Below are 19266 nucleotides of genomic sequence, written 5' to 3'. Positions count from 1 at the left end.
GGCTCAGGCCCAGGAAACAGGCTCCCATCCTGTTTTCCAAGGAGCTGCTGCCTAGAGCTTCTACCCCTAAGCTCAGGCCCTGGCTCTAGGCCCTGCTAGCCCCCTGGCCCAGAGCTGATCCATGCCCTTTCCTCCTTCCTTCCCCTTGTCCCCACAGCCTGCTCTCACTCCTTAGAGATTCAGCTGTCTACACCTAGGGGTCATCTCATACCCATTTGCCTATTTCATCCTCTGACAACCTCCACCTTCTGGATAAGGTGACTGAGGCACAGAGAGACGAGGTTCTGCCGGTAGACTTGGACCCAAGTCAGCGGGAGCAGAGGCCAATCTCTACCTGGCATGGCACTGCCCAGTGAGACCTCGTAGTCCCTGAGTCTCTGAGGGCTATGGCCCTGTTGCTCTGGTGAGAGAGGACAAGGATCACAAGTCCTGTCCCCCTTTCTTTGTCTCTTCAAGGGCACGGAGTAAAGGCAGGACATAAACTGGCCTTCAAGACAGAGGGCTGCAATCTTCTTACGAAGCTGTGTGACCTTGGGCAAGTCCTTTCCCCTCCTCTGCGCCTCAAGTAGAGATAATAATCACACCCCATAGGGCCTCAGCCAAAGGCTAGGAGATCTGTTAGGTTAGAGTTGGTACCCAACATGGTGGGGATTTTGAGGATGGCCAGTGCCAGGCAGGGCTCCCCTTGGGGGTCTGAGAGCCTGGGGCAGAGGCCTGTAGGGCTGGCTCCTCCTTGACTGACCCCTCCTCCCCCAGAAGCAGCTCCATCTCTTTCTGGGTTTCTAGGTGACTTGGCTGGCCCCTCTGGATGAGTTCTACTTTAAACCTGCTGCTGCTACTGTCTCTGTATTGGAGGGGCTCCCACAGGGGCCCCCAGGCAGGAGCCCCCCCAGCCAAGCCCTGCGGGAGGGGCTGCAGCCCCCACCCATCTCAGTGCCCATGCGCCTTCCCCGCTCCCGTCCCTGGCATGCAGCAGATTTCAGGACACCTGCTGTGGGCCAGGAGTGGCAGAGCCTCTCCTCGACCCTCCTTGTTCGTGGACACCCAGGAGGCTTCTGACCCCTCTGGGCAAACGACCAGCTGTCCCCTTCTCAGTTTGCAGTCGAGAGCCCCGCAGGGACAGGCTCCAGGTTGAGCTGTGGGGGGTTGTCTGCGGAACAAGAAGGGCGCTGTTCCAGGGCTCGCTCTGGAAAGCCAGGGTGCTTGGGTCCTCAGAGGAGGCGACAGGCGCCGGGCCTCCCCGGGCTAGGGACGGGGGAGGGGCGCCCGCCGGCGGAAGGCCCATTAGCTTGCTAATTGCTCCCAGGGAGGGGAGGGCGGGTACCGAGCTGCTGCAGAAGGGGGTGAGGCGAAGTGAGGGCACAGAGGGGGGTGGGAGTGTCTTTTCCAGCGCTCAGCTAAGTGCTGCAGGAGTGGGGTGGGTGGCAGGTCTCTGCGCCCCCAGGCACAAGTCCTGCTCTCCGGTAGTACCCCCCGCCCCTGCCCCTCAGAAACCTTAGCGGGCCGACCCCGGCCGGTCTTCGGCAGCGCCCTCTGCACGCAGTCCCTCCAGCTGCACCCCAACAGCCTCCCCGCCCCAAAGCGCCTTCCTCCAACCCCGAGCGGGTTCAGCTGAGCCACCCCCAGCGAAGTGCCCCAGTCCGGGCGTGCCTCTGCCCCATCCCTCCTCTGGTTGCAGTCGCCACCCCGGCCGCCAGGGGGAGCCGACGCGGGGCGGGCGGGCCCGACGCCGGGGGAGGGGGCGGTGCCGCTGCGGCCCCGCCCCCGCCCCGCCCCGGCCGGGCCCCGCCGATTCTCTGGTCTGTCCCGGACAGACTGGCGGGCGGGCGGGCGGTGACGCCGCCGGGCCGGAGCGGGCCGCGCGGGAGCGCGCGGAGGGAGCAGCGGCGCCGTCGGGTCCCCGTCGGGGCTCCGTGGGTCTCCGACCCGCCCCCGGCCCAGCTATGGCGGGCGCCAGGCCCGGCGTCCACGCGCTGCAGCTGGAGCCGCCCACCGTCGTGGAGACCCTGCGGCGCGGGAGTAAGTTCATCAAATGGGACGAGGTAAGTGCAGGGGCCCCCTGCTCCGCCCAGATCCGGGGACTCCCTCACCCCAGCTCCGCCAGCCGCCGGGGACCCCCAGCCCAGACTAGCCTGGCCACCGCGCCCCCCCCCCCACAATCCCAGCCTGGCTGCGCTCCGGAAACTTGAGTCCCCAGTCGTCCTCGTAATGAAGACTCTGTCCCCCACCCCCCACTCCCTCATCTACGGAAAATATGGCATTCATTCCTTGGCCCAGAGATTTCGAACCCCAATAAATTCCAGCCCCCCTATTTTCTCTGGCCCTTCTCACCTCTCCCGGCCGGTCTAATTCTGGTTCCCCCAACCCTGGCCTGGTCCCCAGACCCCTGCCCGGCACTGGACAGTCCGGCTGAAGAACCATAGCCCCCAGTCTGGTTCAGTGTACCCCCATTCTGAGTGGGTGCCTCTGGGACCCTACCCTTCCCAGTGCCCTAGTCTGAACATTCTTCTCCATTCATCACTTTTTCACCCTATTCTGGCTGGCACCCCTTTGCCCTGCTTCTGGATCCCAGCCCAGCTCGCTGCTCAGGTGGGAGCACCAAGTCACCCCCCCTAGTGGAGACTGTGCCCCCCCCAAGTTCCTCCACCCCGGGGGAACTTTGCTCTCCACTCCTTAGCATCGGGACTTTGAACCCCAATAGATCCTGACTCCCCCTCCCCACCACCCTTTACCTGACCTGCCCCTGGAGCTTCCCAGAGGCCCCGCTCCCACCTGCGGCTCTGCGAGCTGTCCTGCACCTCACCCTCGTTTACACACCGCCCCCTCCTCTGCCCCCTGGGCCCCTCCTTCCCCAGGGCTTCCCCCCGCCTGCCTGAGCTGCCTTGCTGCTCCTTCCCAGACAGGCCGGAGGCCTGGAAGACTCGGCTCCTTTCCGGCTGGGTGGGGCGGGTAGGCGTGGGAGCTGGGGGGAGGGGCTTGGGGCGTGGCCTGAGGTAACAGGTGTGCCGTAGAGGGGTGCCCCGGCGCCCCTGGGGCTAGGGGAGACCCCTCCCCCCAGGCCGGCTTGAAGGGAAAAGTTTCTCCTTTTCCTTCCAGTGTGATAAACCCAAATAAGGAAGTGGGAACAGGGAGAGGGCCCTGGGGGTGGGGTAGGGGTTGCTGACAGGGACTTGGGGCCTGAGAACCTGGGGCCTGGGCTGCCTTTGAAGACCAGACCCCTGAGGAGGGGGAGAGGGAGACCCTGGAGGCAGTACCCACAGAACTCCCCCCTCATCACACTCCTGGGGGGCCCTGAGCCCAGGGCAGGGTTGGTAATCCCAGAGAGGGGCTAAGGATGGGTGTCAGCACAGTGAGGTGGGGAGGCCCGAGCATCCCAACAGTTCCCAAGCCTCCTAGCCCCTCTGCCCCCAGATCAACCTCCTGTCCTTTGTAAGTAAAGGCTGAGATGGGCGGGGCTAGTGCGGTCCCCATTCTCCAGAAGATGAAAACTGAGTCTGGAGAAGGGAGGCTAATCCCAGGCCCCACAGTGGGGTTGTGGCTGAGGTCAGGAGCTGGGAGTCTGGCAGGGGTCCTAGTTCCCTGCTTCCCAAACCTCGGGACTCTGGAGCCATACTGCCTGCATGCAAATCTTGGCTCCTCTTCTTGACGTTAGGCAAGCTAGGTAGTCTCTCTGTGCCTCAGTCTTCTCACCTGTAAGCTGGGAAGAACAAGAGTGCAAACCTCATAGGTTGTTAGGAGGACTAAGTGAGCTCCTAGATATTGAGTGCTTAGACCCGGACCTGGCAAGCAGTAGGGGCAGCGTGAGGGTGAGCTGTTGTTACGACCATAGGATCGTCCACCAGTGAGCAGCAGTTTGGGGTGGCACCAAGGTGAGGCAGCGTCTTCTCTTGGCCTGGGCCAGGAGAGTTCTACCTGGAGCCACTTGGTCACTTGGGCCCTGGCCGAGTCTAAGCCTCTGATGACACCACCCCCTCCCCCACTGCTGCTGGTCCTGAGTCACACAGGGTGGCCCTCCTCAGAAAATGGGGCCAGTGCACCCTTTTCTACCCTCCTGCCAGCCAGGGCTGTTTGAGTGAGAACAGAATTCACTGTCTAGTCCTGAGGGCAGGGTGAGTCCCTTTCCGAGGGGACTTAGTCTGTGCTCTGTAAGGTGGGGTGAGCCTCGAAGCTGTGAGGCTCCAGTGGGGCGCAGGGTTGGGGGGGTAATGGACTTTGAAGCAGATGTAAGGGGTGGCTGGTCGTCATGGGGACCCGAGGGACACAGAAGGACCATGGGGGTCAGGCTTCCAAACCCTCTTCTTTCATTCCATAAATATTCCCAAGGGGGCTGTGAGGGTTTCAGCCATCAGGGAGCTCTCAGACCTTATGAGGAAACTGAGCCCAGGCTTGGGGTCTGGGGAGGCCTCCCCAAGGAGGCAGGCCAGGTTTCAGGGATAGAGAAGGAAGGGAGAATATCCTCGCAAAGGAACAGTGATGCAAAGACTGGAGGTGGGGAATGGGTAGTTAGTGGTCCATGTGACAGAGTCTTAGGGCAAGAGAGCAGTGGGGCTGGGAGGGGACTAGGACCTCAGCTTTGTCCTGAGGACTGCAGGGAGCCACAAAGGACCTGTGGGCTGGCTTGAGGCTTCGTCTTCGCTACTGAGAGAAAGACTGGGTGGGGTGGGGGTGGGGGGATGGCCCCAGGGTGTCCAGGGACCAAACCTGGGCGGCAGCCCTTACCCCCTGACCCCTGCCGTCCGTCTCGTCCCCAGGAGGCCTCCAGTCGGAACCTGGTAACTCTGCGCGTGGACCCCAGTGGCTTCTTCCTGTACTGGACGGGGCCCAACATGGTGAGGGCGGGTGCTGATGCCGCTTGCTGAGGTCTAGGGCTCCCACCCCAGACCCCCGAAACCACCCCCAGCCCCCGCCCATGGGGGTGGGGCCCTGCTGCTGCCTGACCTCTCCCACGGTTCCCTGGACAGGAAGTGCTAAGGGCGGGGGCTGAGGCTGGGGCTCCAGCAGGGGGTGGACACTCCCTGGCCTGCGTGGGGAGCTTGGGGGCTCCCAGCTGTCACCCTGTAGCCTCTCAGACGTCCCCTGGCATCTGGTTTCCCCAGGAGGTGGACACACTGGACATCAGTTCCATCAGGGACACGAGGACAGGCCGTTATGCCCGCCTACCCAAGGTGAGTGATGGGGGCCCAGGACTCAGGATGGGAGTGAGGCCGTGGGGGATGGGGACAACCCTCTTCACCCTTGGCTCTCACCTACTCAGGACCCCAAGATTCGGGAGGTGTTGGGCTTTGGGGGCCCTGATGCCCGGTTGGAGGAGAAGTTGATAACAGTGGTGGCTGGGCCAGACCCGGTGAATACATCGTTTTTGAACTTCATGGCCGTGCAGGATGACACAGCCAAGGTGGGCTGGGATTGATGGCTCGGCCTGGGGGAGCTGCAGCCTCACTTGCTGAGTCAGCCATCACTTAGTAGGCACCTGTTCTGTACTAGGCTGTCCTCTGCCCCGTTTCTAATCATCCTCTTACAAAGTGGTATTTAAGCACTTAGTGCGTACCAGACCTAGTTCTGGGCATGGGCTGTGGCTGGGCCAGCCCCTCTGTGCCCCCCTCACGCCCTCCCCCCGGATCCTGACCCCTCAGGTCTGGTCCGAGGAGCTGTTCAAGCTGGCTATGAACATCCTGGCTCAGAACGCCTCCCGGAACACCTTCTTGCGCAAAGCGTGAGCCCTGGGCCTGCCCCGGGGCGGCCGGGTTGGGGGGGTGCATCGGGGACAGGGGGGGGTTCAGGTAGCTGTTCCCAGGGCGTGACCCTTCTACCTGTGTCCCCAGGTACACGAAGCTGAAACTGCAGGTGAACCAGGATGGACGGATCCCGGTCAAGAAGTGAGCGCCCCTTTCCCTTAGCACCTCCTCTGCTTCTCTGACCTTGGTGACCTTTGCCCCCACTGACCCTAACCCCTCCCATCTGCTCAGCATCCTGAAGATGTTCTCAGCAGACAAGAAGCGGGTAGAAACTGCGCTGGAATCCTGTGGCCTCAATTTCAACCGGGTGAGGGGGCTGGGGACAGGCGCCGGGGTTGGGGGGTGTCACAGTGGGCGCCAGCTCTTTGAGGGCTGGCTGTCCCTGGGTTCTCACCCTTCACTCCTGGCCCCTAGAGCGAGTCCATCCGGCCTGACGAGTTTTCCTTGGAAATCTTCGAGCGGTTCTTGAACAAGCTTTGTCTGCGGCCGGACATTGACAAGATCCTGCTGGAGATGTGAGCAGGGCTGGGCCTGCCTCGCAGCCCCCCATACGCCATGTCTGGCCTCTGCTGGCGTTCCCTCCAGTTCAAGGGAGGGGAATCGGAGCTGTCGGGGTCTCTGCGTGCTGGAGACCTGTGCTCAGAGCTGCCTTGCCTGGGGCTCTGTCATGGACAGTTCTGTGCTGACCCTTGGCCACTGGGGCTGAGGACCCAGTGGCTCAGACGTGTGGTCGGTGAGGGCTGGAGCTGAGATCGGGTCCAGGATCTGGAAGCATGGTGTGGCGGGCCAAGCACTTGGTGGCTTCCAAAGCCCTTGCTGATACCAATGGCAGCACCAAATGGTTAGGAGGGCGGATGGAGAAACTGAGGCCCAGAGGGGCCAGCGACTTGCCCAAGTCCCAGTCAGAGGGTTCTGGAGCCAGACCCGGCCTTCTGACTCCTCGCAGGGTGAGGGTTTGGAGCAGGGGCTGGTGAGGCTCCCGCCTGACTCCACTTCCCGCCCCCTCCAGAGGCGCCAAGGGCAAACCATACCTGACACTGGAGCAGCTCATGGACTTCATCAACCAGAAGCAACGGGACCCGAGGCTCAATGAAGTGCTGTACCCGCCTCTGCGGCCCTCCCAGGCCCGGCTGCTTATCGAGAAGTATGAGCCCAACCAGCAATTCCTGGAGAGAGGTGAGCCGGCGTGGGAGCTGGGGGCAAGGCGGGAGGGCCCCAGCTGCCCCTGCTGACCCCACCCCGCCCCCAGACCAGATGTCCATGGAGGGCTTCAGCCGCTACCTGGGAGGTGAGGAGAACGGCATCCTGCCCCTAGAGGCTCTGGATCTGAGCGCAGACATGACCCAGCCGCTCAGTGCCTACTTCATCAACTCCTCACACAACACCTATCTCACTGGTGAGCAAGCCCATCTAGCATGACCTCTGCCCTCTGCCCTCTGGCCCTTAGACTGCTTCCCTCCTTTTGGGGTGGCCCCTGCTAGGGATACACGCCTGGAACAGACTGCCTGCCCTGGGGAGTGGGCTTCTGTGGAAGGGTTTCTCGGGGTGGTCCAGGAGGCTTCCCCGGGGGAAGGGCTGAGGCCTGCATCTGCCCCGCGAAGGAACAGCCTGTGCGTAGGCCCGGGGGCAGGAGGCCCTTTGGTGCTCTTAAGCAGAAAGGCGGCTGAGAGGTGGGGTGGGGCGGGGTGGGGCAGGGACTGGGGCAGGTAGAGATGAGAGGGACCCAGGGGGCACAGAAGGAATGGGAAGAATTTGGACTGATCCTAAGTGCGTGGGAAGGCTTCTTGCAAGGTGTTTAGCAGGGGGAGGTGATGTGACCTGGTATGTTTTTAGAAGGATGATGCCAGGTGCTTCGCAGAGATTGGATGGGAGGCGGGGAGGGGCCTGCTGTCCCCAGGAGGAGGTGATGGAGGCTGTTCCAGGGCAGCAGCGGTGGAGGGAGGAAAGGGAAGCAAGGGGCCATGGGGGTGTTGGGGCTGACTCCTCGGTTCAGGCTGGTGGGATGGGGGGTGGCGGGTGTTTATCTGAGAGAGGGTGAGACCTGGAGGAGGAACCAGCCTGTCAGCCAGTGCTGGTGGATGCCGACTCTACCCGGCTTTGGGACTTTGCGGGGAGATGGTGCTGGTTCCGCAGTGAATTAAGGAGTGGTCAGAAGCTGGCCAGACAGAGCGTGCCAGGGCCAGGCCACCCCCGGGGATCTGCGTCCCCAGCATGGCCCGGTTCAGCGCAGGCCTGGGGAAGAGGGTGAGGCTGGCGGGGTGGCCGTGGTGACGGAGCCTCGCCCCCAGCGGGGCAGCTGGCGGGAACCTCGTCGGTGGAGATGTACCGGCAGGCACTGCTGTGGGGCTGCCGCTGCGTGGAGCTGGACGTGTGGAAAGGGCGGCCGCCTGAGGAGGAGCCCTTCATCACCCACGGCTTCACCATGACCACGGAGGTGCCGCTGCGAGATGTGCTGGAGGCCATTGCGGAGACCGCCTTCAAGACCTCGCCCTACCCTGTCATCCTCTCCTTTGAGAACCATGTGGACTCGTGAGTGGGCCCCTGACCCTGGGACCCCGATCCTGGCCTGGGGACCCCTGATGACCCAGAGACAACCACCTCACCATGGCACTGCTCCTGTGACCTCTGACCCTGGGATCTTTCACTGACCCTGCCGGCCTCTGACCTACCCTGGGGACCTCAGCTTCACCCCAAGAACCTCTGACCTCTGACCGTGGCCCCACAGGGCAAAGCAGCAGGCCAAGATGGCTGAGTACTGCCGCTCCATCTTTGGGGACGCGCTGCTCATCGACCCCCTGGACAAGTACCCGGTATGGGGCTCAGAGCCAGGGCGGGGCATGGGGGTGAGGGCGCCCAGCAAACCCTGACCTGTCCGTGCCCACCAGCTGGCCCCGGGCGTCCCCCTGCCCAGCCCCGAGGACCTGATGGGCCGCATCCTGGTGAAGAACAAGAAGCGACACCGGCCCAGCACTGGCGTTCCCGACAGCTCCGTGCGCAAGCGGCCGCTAGAGCAGAGCAACTCGGCCCTGAGTGAGAGCTCCGCTGCCACCGAGCCCTCCTCGCCCCAGCTCGGTACGGCCCCGGCCTGACCTTCGACCCCAGTCCTGACCCTAACCTCCCACTTCACTGAGCTCAGCCCTCCCCGGGGATGCTCTTTCTGCTCCCAACCTGACCTCCCTCCTCATCAAGCCGCTCACCACCTCTCAGCTGAGTATGGGACCTCTGACCCCTGACCCCAGGTGCTCACCTCACTGAACTTCACCCCAGTTGGATTTGGCTCCATCCACCTCCTGACCCCTCGATCTCAACCTCCACCTCGCACCTCACAGAGCCCTCCCCCTCAACCAGGTTATGACTCTGAATTCTGACCTCTGATCTCAATCACCTCTGACCTAAAGCACCTCTCTCCTGAGACCCCTACTGAGTCTACCCACCCAGCTGGTTCTCATTTCAGCTCACCCTGGACCTCTCACTTTACTGAGGTCCCGCTTACATCCGACCCGAGTGCTCACCTCACTAAGCGCCCTCACTGGGTGTGGCCCTCACTGAGCCCTGACTTGGAGCCCCACCTTGTCATCCTCTACCCCCACCGTCAAGGCTGTTGTACCCCAATTCTCACCCTTCTGACCCACGCTACCTATCTCCCTACTGGATATAACTCTGCATCCTGATCTTTGACCTTTGATTTGTCTATACCACCGTTCGGTTTGATCCCATCCAGCTGCTGAGCTCCCCCCGTCCCCCAGCCACACTGCCCTGAGAGTGCCCCTTGACTCCGTGAGCCGCCTCTACACGCTGGGCACAACTCCTCCTGGCTCCTGTGTGTCTGTGTGTGCCCTGACCCCCGACCCCCTGTGGCCTTGTCCTCTGCAGGGTCCCCCAGCTCTGACAGCTGCCCAGGCCTGAGCAATGGGGAGGAGGCGGGCCTTGAGAAGCCCAGCCTGGAGCCTCAGAAGTCTCTGGGTGAGGAGAGTTTGCAGCGGGGCCCCGATGCCCTTGGATCTGCCTACCGTGAGGATGAGGAAGAGGATGAGGAAGAGGAGGAACAGACGGACCCCAAAAAGCCGACCACCGATGAGGTCAGGCCTACAGGCAGGAAGAGGGGGTGGCGGCACATCTTCACTTCCCAAGTGTTTGCTGAGCCCTGACTGTGCCGGGCACAGCACCAGGTGCTGGGTCCGCTCGCGATCAGATGTTACCCCTGCCCTCCCAGAGTTCAGAGGGGGGTGTGTGTGGAGTGAGGGAGGGATCTCAGATAAACAGGCACGGAAGCGAGTGTGAAACTGTGTTCAGGACGTGGGCCGGGAGGGGGAGTCGGACCTCAGCAGGGGTGTTGGGTGAGCAGATCTGAGGAAGAGGGAGCACCGTGCAAAGGCCCTGTGGCAGGGCCAGAGAGTGCAGGGGGAGGGGGCAGTGCAAGACGAGGGAGCGCTGAGTTTTGAGGAGAGAAGGTGACAGAAAAGGTCAATCATGAGATTGGGTTTGAGAGGGGCCCAGAGTGGGGAAGGGTGTGGGCAGCCATGGTCGAGCTCAGGTAGCAGGGGTTGAGTCTGAGGCTCTTGTGAGCCACCAGTAGGAGATGGCAGGTGGTGGTTGGAAATGAGACTGGGGATGGAAATTTGGGGCTCATCTGCGTGTGAATAATTGAACCCCTAGGGTTGGGTGAGGAGTTCCAGCTTCCAAGGATCAGGGAGATAGAAGGCAAACCAGGAAGGTGGGGTCCAGGGCACATCAGAGAGGCCCAGAGAGAAGGCTGCGGGACAGATGGGACCAGGACTGACAGGCGTGGCCAGGCTGGGGTCTTTGCTGGGAGAACTGGGCAGTGTGATTGCAGGGCTGGGAGGAGGGTCAGTGCCTCCTTTGTGGTGGGGGGCAGGTGAGGGAACTTCCAACTGATGGCTGGGGGCTATGGGACCGCTGACCCTGCATTTGGGGGCCACAGGGCACTGCCAGCAGTGAGGTCAATGCCACTGAGGAAATGTCGACGCTTGTCAACTACATCGAGCCCGTCAAGTTCAAGTCCTTTGAGGCTGCTCGAAGTGAGTGGGGTGAGAGGTGGAGGAGTGGGAGGGGGTCTGGCCCTGCCAGGCCTGACCCCCTCCCACTCCCCACCCCCCAGAGAGGAACAAGTGCTTTGAGATGTCATCCTTTGTGGAGACCAAGGCCATGGAGCAACTGACCAAGAGCCCCATGGAGTTTGTGGAGTATCCTTCCGCGTTGCTAGGGCTGGCGGGGTGGGACTCCTCACTCGGAGGCTGGCTCAGATGTTCTGACCCCACTCGCAGCACCTGCGCAGGATCCTGATGCTCTAGCACCCCGGTCTGGGTTTTGAGCAGGCCTGGGAGACTGTGCAGGGCCTAGGCGGAGAAGCGGGGGACTGAAGGGGCAGCTTGAGCAAAGGCGGGGAGGTGGGTTCACAGGAGCTGAGGATGGGCCTGGAGCACTGGGCTCGAGGCAGAAGGCGGCGCCGCCACCCGTCGGGGCCAGTACCCGGCGTGGCCCTTGACTGCCAACCTCAGATACAACAAGCAGCAGCTCAGCCGCATCTACCCCAAGGGCACACGCGTGGACTCGTCCAACTACATGCCCCAGCTCTTCTGGAATGTGGGCTGCCAGCTCGTCGCGCTCAACTTCCAGACCCTGGGTGAGTGCTGGCCTGCCTTGACCTTTGACCTCTGGCCCCCCGCCTCACTGACCTCTGCCCCATGACCCTGTTCCTCTTGACTGAAGGGGCCTCTGACTGTCTAATCCCAGATCCGCAAACCCAGCCGAGACCTTGGCTGACCCTAACTCCTGACCTTGGCTGACCCTAGACCTTGTCCACTCTTTCCTGATCCTTGATGCCATTTGATCCGACCTGAACGACTCCTGGTCCCCCCTCTGCACGGCACTGTTCTTCCTGACTCCTGACCCCATCTGACCTGCTGACCCTTGCCCTCCCCCTGTTGCCCCCAGACGTGGCCATGCAGCTCAACGCGGGCGTGTTCGAGTACAACGGGCGCAGTGGCTACCTACTCAAGCCCGAGTTCATGCGGCGGCCGGACAAGTCCTTTGACCCCTTCACCGAGGTCATCGTGGATGGCATCGTGGCCAATGCCGTGCGGGTCAAGGTGGGGCCAGGGAGGGTTCAGGCCAGGGTGTCCTGGGGACGGGACTCTCAGCAGCCACCTCACCCTCCTGGCCCCCCAGGTGATCTCGGGGCAGTTCCTGTCCGACAGGAAGGTGGGCATCTACGTGGAGGTGGATATGTTCGGCCTCCCTGTCGACACGCGGCGCAAGTACCGCACTCGGACCTCTCAGGGGAACTCGTTCAACCCCGTGTGGGATGAGGAGCCCTTCGACTTCCCCAAAGTGAGCCCCGCGCCTGCGCCCTCCCCGGCACAGGGAGCTGCAGCCCAGACCTGCCAGGCTGTCTTTAGTGGGGGGACGGGAACCAGGAGCGTTGGTGGCGGTTGGGGATGTGAAGGTGGTTGTGCCCCAGCACCTCAAGGCTGGGCCTGTCACTTCCAGGCCCCACCCTGGGTCCTACATGTCCCAGCATCAGGCTCACACTCCCTTCCCTGTGTGGGGTGAGAGGAGAGGACAGGAAGCTGAGACAGCAGGAGGTCCCACAGCTCCCGTTGGCGCCCACCCCATCTCCCAGGCAGGAGGGACTTGCTCCAAGCTCACCCTAGCTTCTCCTTGCCCCCCAAATGGATGGGCCCTCTGCAGCCTGCTGGGGTGGGGTGTGGCCTCAGGCCCAGACGCATGCCAGTTTCTAAGCTGGCAATGACCAGGCCTGTCCCACCATAGCGATGCCTGGAGGGGTCCATCTGCCTGTTCTCTTGACTCAGGGCTCTGGTGGAAGCTGGTCATCCCTTTGGCGAGGTCACAGAGGTGTGGGTCCACCACTGGCTCAGTGACGATGGTGACTGATGGTCAGTGGTTGGGTCAGATTGTCCAAGGGCCCACTCTGGGTGTCGGCCTTGGTGGCTGTGGTCAGCTGCAGCTCAGACCAGTCTGGGCCCTCAGGTGGTGCTGCCCACGCTGGCTTTGCTGCGCATCGCGGCCTTTGAGGAGGGTGGCAAGTTCGTGGGGCACCGGATCCTGCCTGTCTCTGCCATCCGCTCAGGTGAGGCCACCTGGGCCCTGGGCAGCGTGGGGGGCAGGGTGTGTGGGGACCTATCGGGGCGCAGCCACCTTGCCCTCCTGCCCTCCCAGGGTACCACTACATCTGCCTGCGGAACGAGGCCAACCAGCCGCTGTGCCTGCCGGCCCTGCTTGTCTACACTGAGGCCTCTGACTACATTCCCGATGACCACCAAGGTGAGCTGGAGGGAGCTGGGGCGGGGCAGGCCAGGCAGGGTGGGGACAAGGACACCACCAGGGCCTGGGAGTGGCTGAGACTGGTGGCCCCAACTGAGGGTGGAAAACAGAGCTGAGGGTGGGTTCTGTGCTCCCTCCGTCCCTCTGTGAGACCAGAGCCGGGGAAGGCTGGTCTGGAGGCTGGCTCCGGGGGTGCTATCTCTGAGACCCTTGCCCTCTGCTCCCGCCCAGACTACGCAGAGGCCCTGATCAATCCCATCAAGCACGTCAGCCTGATGGACCAGAGGGCCAAGCAGCTGGCTGCCCTCATTGGGGAGAGTGAGGTGAGCCGGGGCAGGCCGGGGGCAGGCGGCAGGCAGCAGGGCTCAGGCTCACCCGGACCCTGGGGGCCCCTGGGGGTCGGCGTGTGGGTGGGGTAGGGAGGTGAGGGCTGACCTCTGGGCCCACCCTGCAGCCTTCTCTGCTCTCCTCCACCTGCACTGTCCCATGCCACTCCCAGCTGGTGGTCTGGCTCTTCTCCCCAAGTGGGGCTGTTCCCTGCCTGCTGCAGACGCTAACTTCATGCAGTTACCCACACCCACACTGTCCCTCCAACCCTGGGCTCCGCCTCCAGCGCTGGCTTTTCCGCCCTGGTGCAGGGCAGCGTGGGGCTTCAGGGCTCCCTTGTTCAATAGGCTCAGCAGTCTTCCGTTACTCTCCACATTTTAAGGAGGTGGAAACCACCCCTTTTGCATGAGAAAGGCCTTCAGGACAGTCCTGGGCTAGAGCTCTTCCTGCTGCCAGCGGGTTCGAGGCCAGGGTGCAGGGTTCAGCCACAGCCGCTTCACCAGGGCATCTGGAAATCCTGGGAGCCGGGCAGTGGCTTCTGCGGGGAGGGGTCAGGAGCAGAGGCTCGCCGCAGATCTAGACCCGGTCTCACGGGGCCCTGCGGCAGGCAGGGAAGAGAGACGGCTGTCTAGAGCTGTTAGTGGGAGAGGCTGGTGCCCACTCTGTGGTCACTTCCTTCATTGATTTAATCAGGAGCTAAGCAACGAGGAAGATGAGCAGCTGTGGGCAAGGGTGGAGGGGGACTTGGAGAGGGGAGGAAACGGGGCTGGGCTAAGGCTTTCCGGAACAATCTGGAAGCTCCTAAGCATATGCAGTGAGGCCTGGCATCCCAGAGACACGACCTCACGTTATCTTCTTCATGCCTCACGTGGAAAGAGGGGTTGGAAATGCTCATTTTCTACCTCTTGTTCTCATGGAGTTGTCCCAGCAGCCCCACATTACAGAGGAGGAGTCCAGGGCCAGGCAGGCTGAGGGAGGTTGTGAAGGACAGAAAGGTCTGGAGATGGGGAATTCCCTGGCGGTCCAGTGGTTAGGACTCCGCACTTTCACTGCTGTGGGCCCGGGTTTGGTCCCTGGTCGGGGAACTAAGATCCCACATGCCAAGTGGCGTGGCCAAAAAAAAAAAAAAAAGGGTCTGGAGAGAGCAACGTTTCTGGAAAGAGCATAGAGCATTCTACTTTCTCCCCCACAGGCTCAGGCTGGCCTAGAGACAAGCCAGGAGACCCAGTCTCAGCAGCCAGGGTCCCAACTGACCCCAAACCCCACACCCAGCCCACTGGACGCCTCCCCCCGCCGGGCCCCAGGCCCCATCACCTCCTCCACCAGCACCTCCCTCAGCAGCCCAGGTGAGGGCCAGCCTGGAGTGGGCGCAGGGACATAGCTCTGCTGCTGGCTCCTCCAGCTTCTGACAGACTTGCTTCTGCTCTCCAGGTCAGCGTGATGACCTCATTGCCAGCGTCCTCTCAGGTAGGGGGCAGGCCTGTTCTGAGGGCGGGGCTACTCCTGGAGGGGGCAGGTGCTCCTGCAGGGTTGGTCTGCCCCAGCCCGGCCCGGCCCGGCCCGGCCCATCTTTGCTCTGCTGCCCACAGAGGTGGCCCCGGCCCCGCTGGATGAGCTCCGAGGCCACAAGGCCCTGTTGAAGCTCCAGAGCCGGCAAGAGCGAGACTTTCGAGAGCTGCACAAGAAGCATCAGCGGAAGGCGGTTGCCCTCACACGCCGGTTGCTCGACAACCTGGCCCAGGCCCAGGCCGAGAGCAGGTGCCGGCACCGGCCGGGTGTCCTGTGAGTGTCCAGCCTGCCTGTGTGCAAGTGTGCTGCGTGCATGGATGTGAATATGAGAATGTGTGTGCACATGGGTTTTTGCACTAGGTGGGCGTGGAGGGACGGCCAAGCGCTGCCCCTTGACCCCAGGGAGGAGGGTTTGGTGCGAGGAAGACAGAGGAATCTGGGTCCCACCCTCTTTCCGCCAGGGAGCGATACCTTTTTTGAAGTCCCCGTAAGAGTGTGTTTCCAGAGACTGTTGCCCAAACAGTCTCCCAACATTTGGGTGGAGCTAACAGGCCTCCTCATTGGCGTAACAGATCCCACCCCCGTGGGCTGCCATCTCCCATTGCCTGCTGGAGTATGCCCTGTCCCCCTGCCCTCCCAGCCCAAGTCCATGTGACGACCTGAGCATCACCCAGAGGGGTTCTCCCCACAGAGGCGGGGAGGACGAGAGGGAGGAGGAGGAAGAGGTGAAGAGGTATCAAGAGTTCCAGAAGAAGCAGGTGCAGTGTCTGCTGGAGCTGAGGGAGGCCCAGGCAGACACAGAGGCCGAGCGGAGGCTGGAGCACCTGAGACAGGTGAGGGGGACGTGTGGCAGTGGGGGAGAGGCTGCCTCCTGGACAGGCCTGTCACAGCCCGTGTCACCTTTTGGCCACCTGTGTCTATAGGCTCAGCAGAAGCTCAGGGAGATTGTCATGGATGCTCACACCACTCAGTGCAAGAGACTGAAGGAGATGAACGAGAGGTGAAGGCAGGGGATCTCATGGGCAGACGGGGGATACTCCCTGGTGCCAGGAGGAGGGCAGAGACCCCAGTCCTGCCATTGAGGCTTCCTCTTCCCCCACTGGCTCCTCCAGGGAGAAGAAGGAACTGCAGAAGATCCTGGACAGGAAGCGCCACAACAGTATCTCAGAGGCAAAGACCAGGGAGAAACATAAGAAGGAGGCGTAAGGGCATCAGGGCCGGGAGCCATTTGGGCGCTGGGCAGGCCGGGCCGGGTGCCTGGGCACTGAGCCCATCCTGCCTTGCTCCTGTGCAGGGAACTGACAGAGATTAACCGTCGACACATCACTGAGTCGGTCAACTCCATCCGTCGGGTGAGTGAAGTTCAGGTGCCACCCTAGCCCACCCCTGTTCCTTCAGTCATCGTAAACCTGTATCCTGGGGGCCAGCCTGGTGCTACGTTGTCCTAGAGGGATTTCTAGAGCCTTTTCCTTTGGGTCTGGAAGGTTTGCTATAAGAGTCATCTCAGGACCCTGTGGCCACACAACTCCGGGAGCCTATGCCTGCCTGACTTCTGTGCCCAGGCAGAGCCCTGGGGTCCGGGCCCCTTCCTTAGAGACCCTTGGCTGAGCCCTTGCCCCCCCACAGCTGGAGGAGGCCCAAAAGCAGCGGCAGGAACACCTTGTGGCCGCGCAGCAGCAGATTCTCCAACAGCTGACAGAAGAGGAGCCCAAGGTGAGGCCTTGGATGAGGGGCAGGCAGGCAGCAGGTAGGCAGGGCGCCGGGTGGCCTGGCTTTGCCTGTGATACTCTTCTTCCTGCAGCTGCTGGCCCAGCTGGCCCAGGAGTGTCAGGAGCAGCGGGAGAGGCTGCCCCAGGAGATCCGCCGGAGCCTGCTGGGCGAGACACCGGAGGGACTGGGGGACGGGCATCTGGTGGCCTGTGCCAGCAATGGTCACGCGCCTGGGAGCAGTGGGCACCTGTCCGGCGCTGATTCGGAGAGCCAAGAGGAGACTACGAAGCTCTGAACTGGCTGAGCAAGAGGTGGCCACCAGGCCAGGGTGGGCACTGGGAGGAGGGCAGGAGGCTAAGACACTAAATGCTTTTTTTTTTTTTTAACTTTTTATCTTTAGAAATTTTATTTTTTTAAACTGGGGTGAGCACCCCACACTAACTCCCTTCCTTCACCCTCCTGGGGCCCCTTTAATCCCCAGTCCCTCCTTCCTGCCCTCAGTCCTAGGGGAGGTGCTGGGTGGGTCACTGTGGGCCAGAAGGGCCTCGCCCCCAGGACACCCACACCCTAGAGTGGGACTCATTTCCCTCACTTCCCCAGGGAACAGTGGGTGGAGACTTTGAGCTCCGGGAAGTCGGGGTCACGTTCTTTCTCTATCCTTTGGGGATTTTTTTACATGAATAAAAGTGGATTTCAGGGACCCTGTGTGCAGCGTGGTTTGGGGTGGGGCAGTGCTGGAGAGGACTCGGGCCCTAGATCTGGCTCTGCTACTTCTGGAGCCTCAGTTTTCTCATCTATAAAATGGGATTGTGGGATTGAGGTCAGGCCCCCAACAAAGGGTTGCTGGGTTTCAATCTTGAGACCTCCTTGCCCAGGAACTGCCTGCAGATCTTCCCAGTGACCTGACATCAGAGGCCCTCTGGCCTCCCCCAGGCTTTCCTGCCTCTATGCCCTCTGCCCTGGGCTATCACTCCTGCTCCCCTCTCCTCCCACCACCCCACCCCACCCCACCCCCACCCATTACTGTTCTCCCTCCCGGGCTCTTCTTGTCCTCCCTTCACAGAGGCTCAGGCCTCTGCTTCAGGAAGCCTCCCCTGCACCCTCTTCCTGTTGCCTGATATGACCCAAGCACCCAGCATCTTCCGCTGAGGCTGCTCTGGGCCACACAGGCAGTTGACTGTATCGGGGGATGGACCTGTTAGGGGTGGAGCTGGGCAGCTCAGAACCTGCCCAACATCAGGGGACCTGGGCTCTCAGCAATAGGTGGGCAGTGGATGAGCCTGGAAGTGACCTTGGGAGAAGGGAGGCTGACAGTCACAGACACAGGGGCTAGGAGACGCAGCATCCCCCTCATCCCTGTGAGGGAGACGTTATGCCTGTTTTGCAGATGAGGAAACTGAGGCCACAACTAAGTCAAGACGTCCTGACCTGGAGGCAGGGTGGGCCTGGACCCTCTATGGCAGACTGTCTTCGGCCAGCCTGGAGGACCTGCTCCATGCCTCCCCCTCGTGCCCTGGGACAGCGTGGAGTGGCAGAGACCCCGCAGCGAGGGTGCGGCTGGGTTCTGCAGCAGGGTCAGGCTGCTCCATGCCTCCCCCTCCTGCCTGGGACAGCGTGGAGTGGCAGAGACCCCGCAGCGAGGGTGCGGCTGGGCTCTGCAGCAGGGTCAGGCTGCTCCATGCCTCCCCCTCCTGCCTGGGACAGCGTGGAGTGGCAGAGACCCCGCAGCGAGGGTGCGGCTGGGCTCTGCAGCAGGGTCAGGCTGGCACTTCTTCAAGGCCTCTCCCAGCTTCCTGGCGCTTCCCGGGCTGCCTCCCTCCTCCAGAGGAAGGCAGCCTCTTATCTGAGCTTATCTCCTGCCAATTGAGTGTTTTCTTTCTTTGTTTTTGCTGCAACCTCAGGCAAACAGATGGGGTGGGGAGGCCAGAGAAACAGGATTTCCAGAGCGGGGCCTTCCCAGGGCTGGGGACCTCTGCTTTGGGCGCTGCTCCCTTAGGGTCAGTATCATTGCCCGGGTCTTCCCTGCTTCTGTGGTCAGGTCTTGTCCTAGCCCCAAAGCTGCCCCGTCCAGGCCCCTGAGCAGCTGACTTCCATCTTCCTGACTCCACACATAAACACTACACGTCAGTCCACAGGTCCTCAAAGACCAGGCTAAACTCCAAACTCCTGGGCATGACATTCCGACCCTTGAGAAGCCTGGTCTCTGCAGCTCCCCCATCCTTCCAAGGGTTTACTCTTTCCTCCACTGGGAATGACAGCCCCCTCCCCCATCTCAAGTCTCAGCTCTAGCTCACCTCCTCCCTGAAGCCGTCCCTGACTTTACCCTGCCGGAGGGAGCCGCCCTCAACCCGCTTCCAGGCCCCTGTTATAGCACTGGCTGACAGTAACTCCACTGTGAGAGGCTGGCTTTCCCCTTGCCAGAAAGCTTGGGACAGCAGGGGCTGTGGCGTAATTCATCTCTGTGTACCTAGTACAAAGTGCTGGCTTGTCTGTAGGGGGCGCCAATAAATCTTTCTGAAATTGAGCTCTGAGCTCTGCTCCCAGGTCCTGGTGAAGCTTCTCGGGTTCCCTAGCCATCGCTCTACTCACAGCCCTGACCCGAGCGTTCCACCCCCTCCCCCGCCCTACGCGTCCAGCCAGTTCCCTGAGGAGCGCTGGCCCCAGGCCGGCCACACAGTAG

General features: G+C 62.2%; 1 protein-coding gene across 3 annotated transcripts; it reads left to right on the top strand.

Moving 5' to 3' along the window:
• The first annotated feature begins 1854 nt into the window (after nt 1–1854).
• Nucleotides 1855–19084, top strand: PLCB3 (phospholipase C beta 3). 3 transcript variants are annotated; one of them, XM_030833761.2, is made up of 32 exons: nt 1855–2042; nt 4752–4829; nt 5097–5165; nt 5255–5395; nt 5634–5713; nt 5823–5876; nt 5967–6042; nt 6150–6250; nt 6745–6911; nt 6985–7131; nt 8024–8264; nt 8461–8545; nt 8621–8807; nt 9609–9814; nt 10678–10774; nt 10855–10939; nt 11255–11379; nt 11691–11845; nt 11925–12086; nt 12747–12846; nt 12936–13040; nt 13272–13363; nt 14560–14713; nt 14799–14834; nt 14957–15149; nt 15568–15709; nt 15800–15876; nt 15989–16078; nt 16171–16228; nt 16503–16589; nt 16678–16897; nt 17974–19084. In XM_030833761.2, exons 1-31 carry the CDS (start codon nt 1944–1946, stop codon nt 16879–16881), a joined length of 3693 nt encoding a protein of 1230 aa, XP_030689621.2. In that variant the 5' UTR covers nt 1855–1943; the 3' UTR covers nt 16882–16897; nt 17974–19084. The 3 variants fall into 3 exon arrangements, with proteins under 3 accessions (XP_030689621.2, XP_060159002.1, XP_030689620.2); XM_060303019.1 differs by having other exon boundaries at nt 16678–16914; XM_030833760.2 differs by lacking the exon at nt 17974–19084 and having other exon boundaries at nt 16678–17278.
• Nucleotides 19085–19266: the final 182 nt, after the last annotated feature.

This window comes from Globicephala melas, chromosome 8 (genome assembly GCF_963455315.2).
Source record: "Globicephala melas chromosome 8, mGloMel1.2, whole genome shotgun sequence".
In the NCBI taxonomy this organism is placed as follows: domain Eukaryota; kingdom Metazoa; phylum Chordata; class Mammalia; order Artiodactyla; family Delphinidae; genus Globicephala; species Globicephala melas.
Note: the sequence above shows the minus strand (reverse complement) of the source record. Positions and strands in the feature narration are given on the sequence as shown.

Bases quoted from the DNA above. Each gene is read 5' to 3' on its own strand.
- PLCB3 (XM_030833761.2), top strand. From the start codon at position 1,944: ATGGCGGGCGCCAGGCCCGGCGTCCACGCGCTGCAGCTGGAGCCGCCC. The intron at 8,808-9,608 runs GTACGGCCCCGG...TGTCCTCTGCAG, and splicing joins GCCCTCCTCGCCCCAGCTCG to GGTCCCCCAGCTCTGACAGC. The intron at 15,150-15,567 runs GTGAGTGTCCAG...TTCTCCCCACAG, and splicing joins CGGCACCGGCCGGGTGTCCT to AGGCGGGGAGGACGAGAGGG.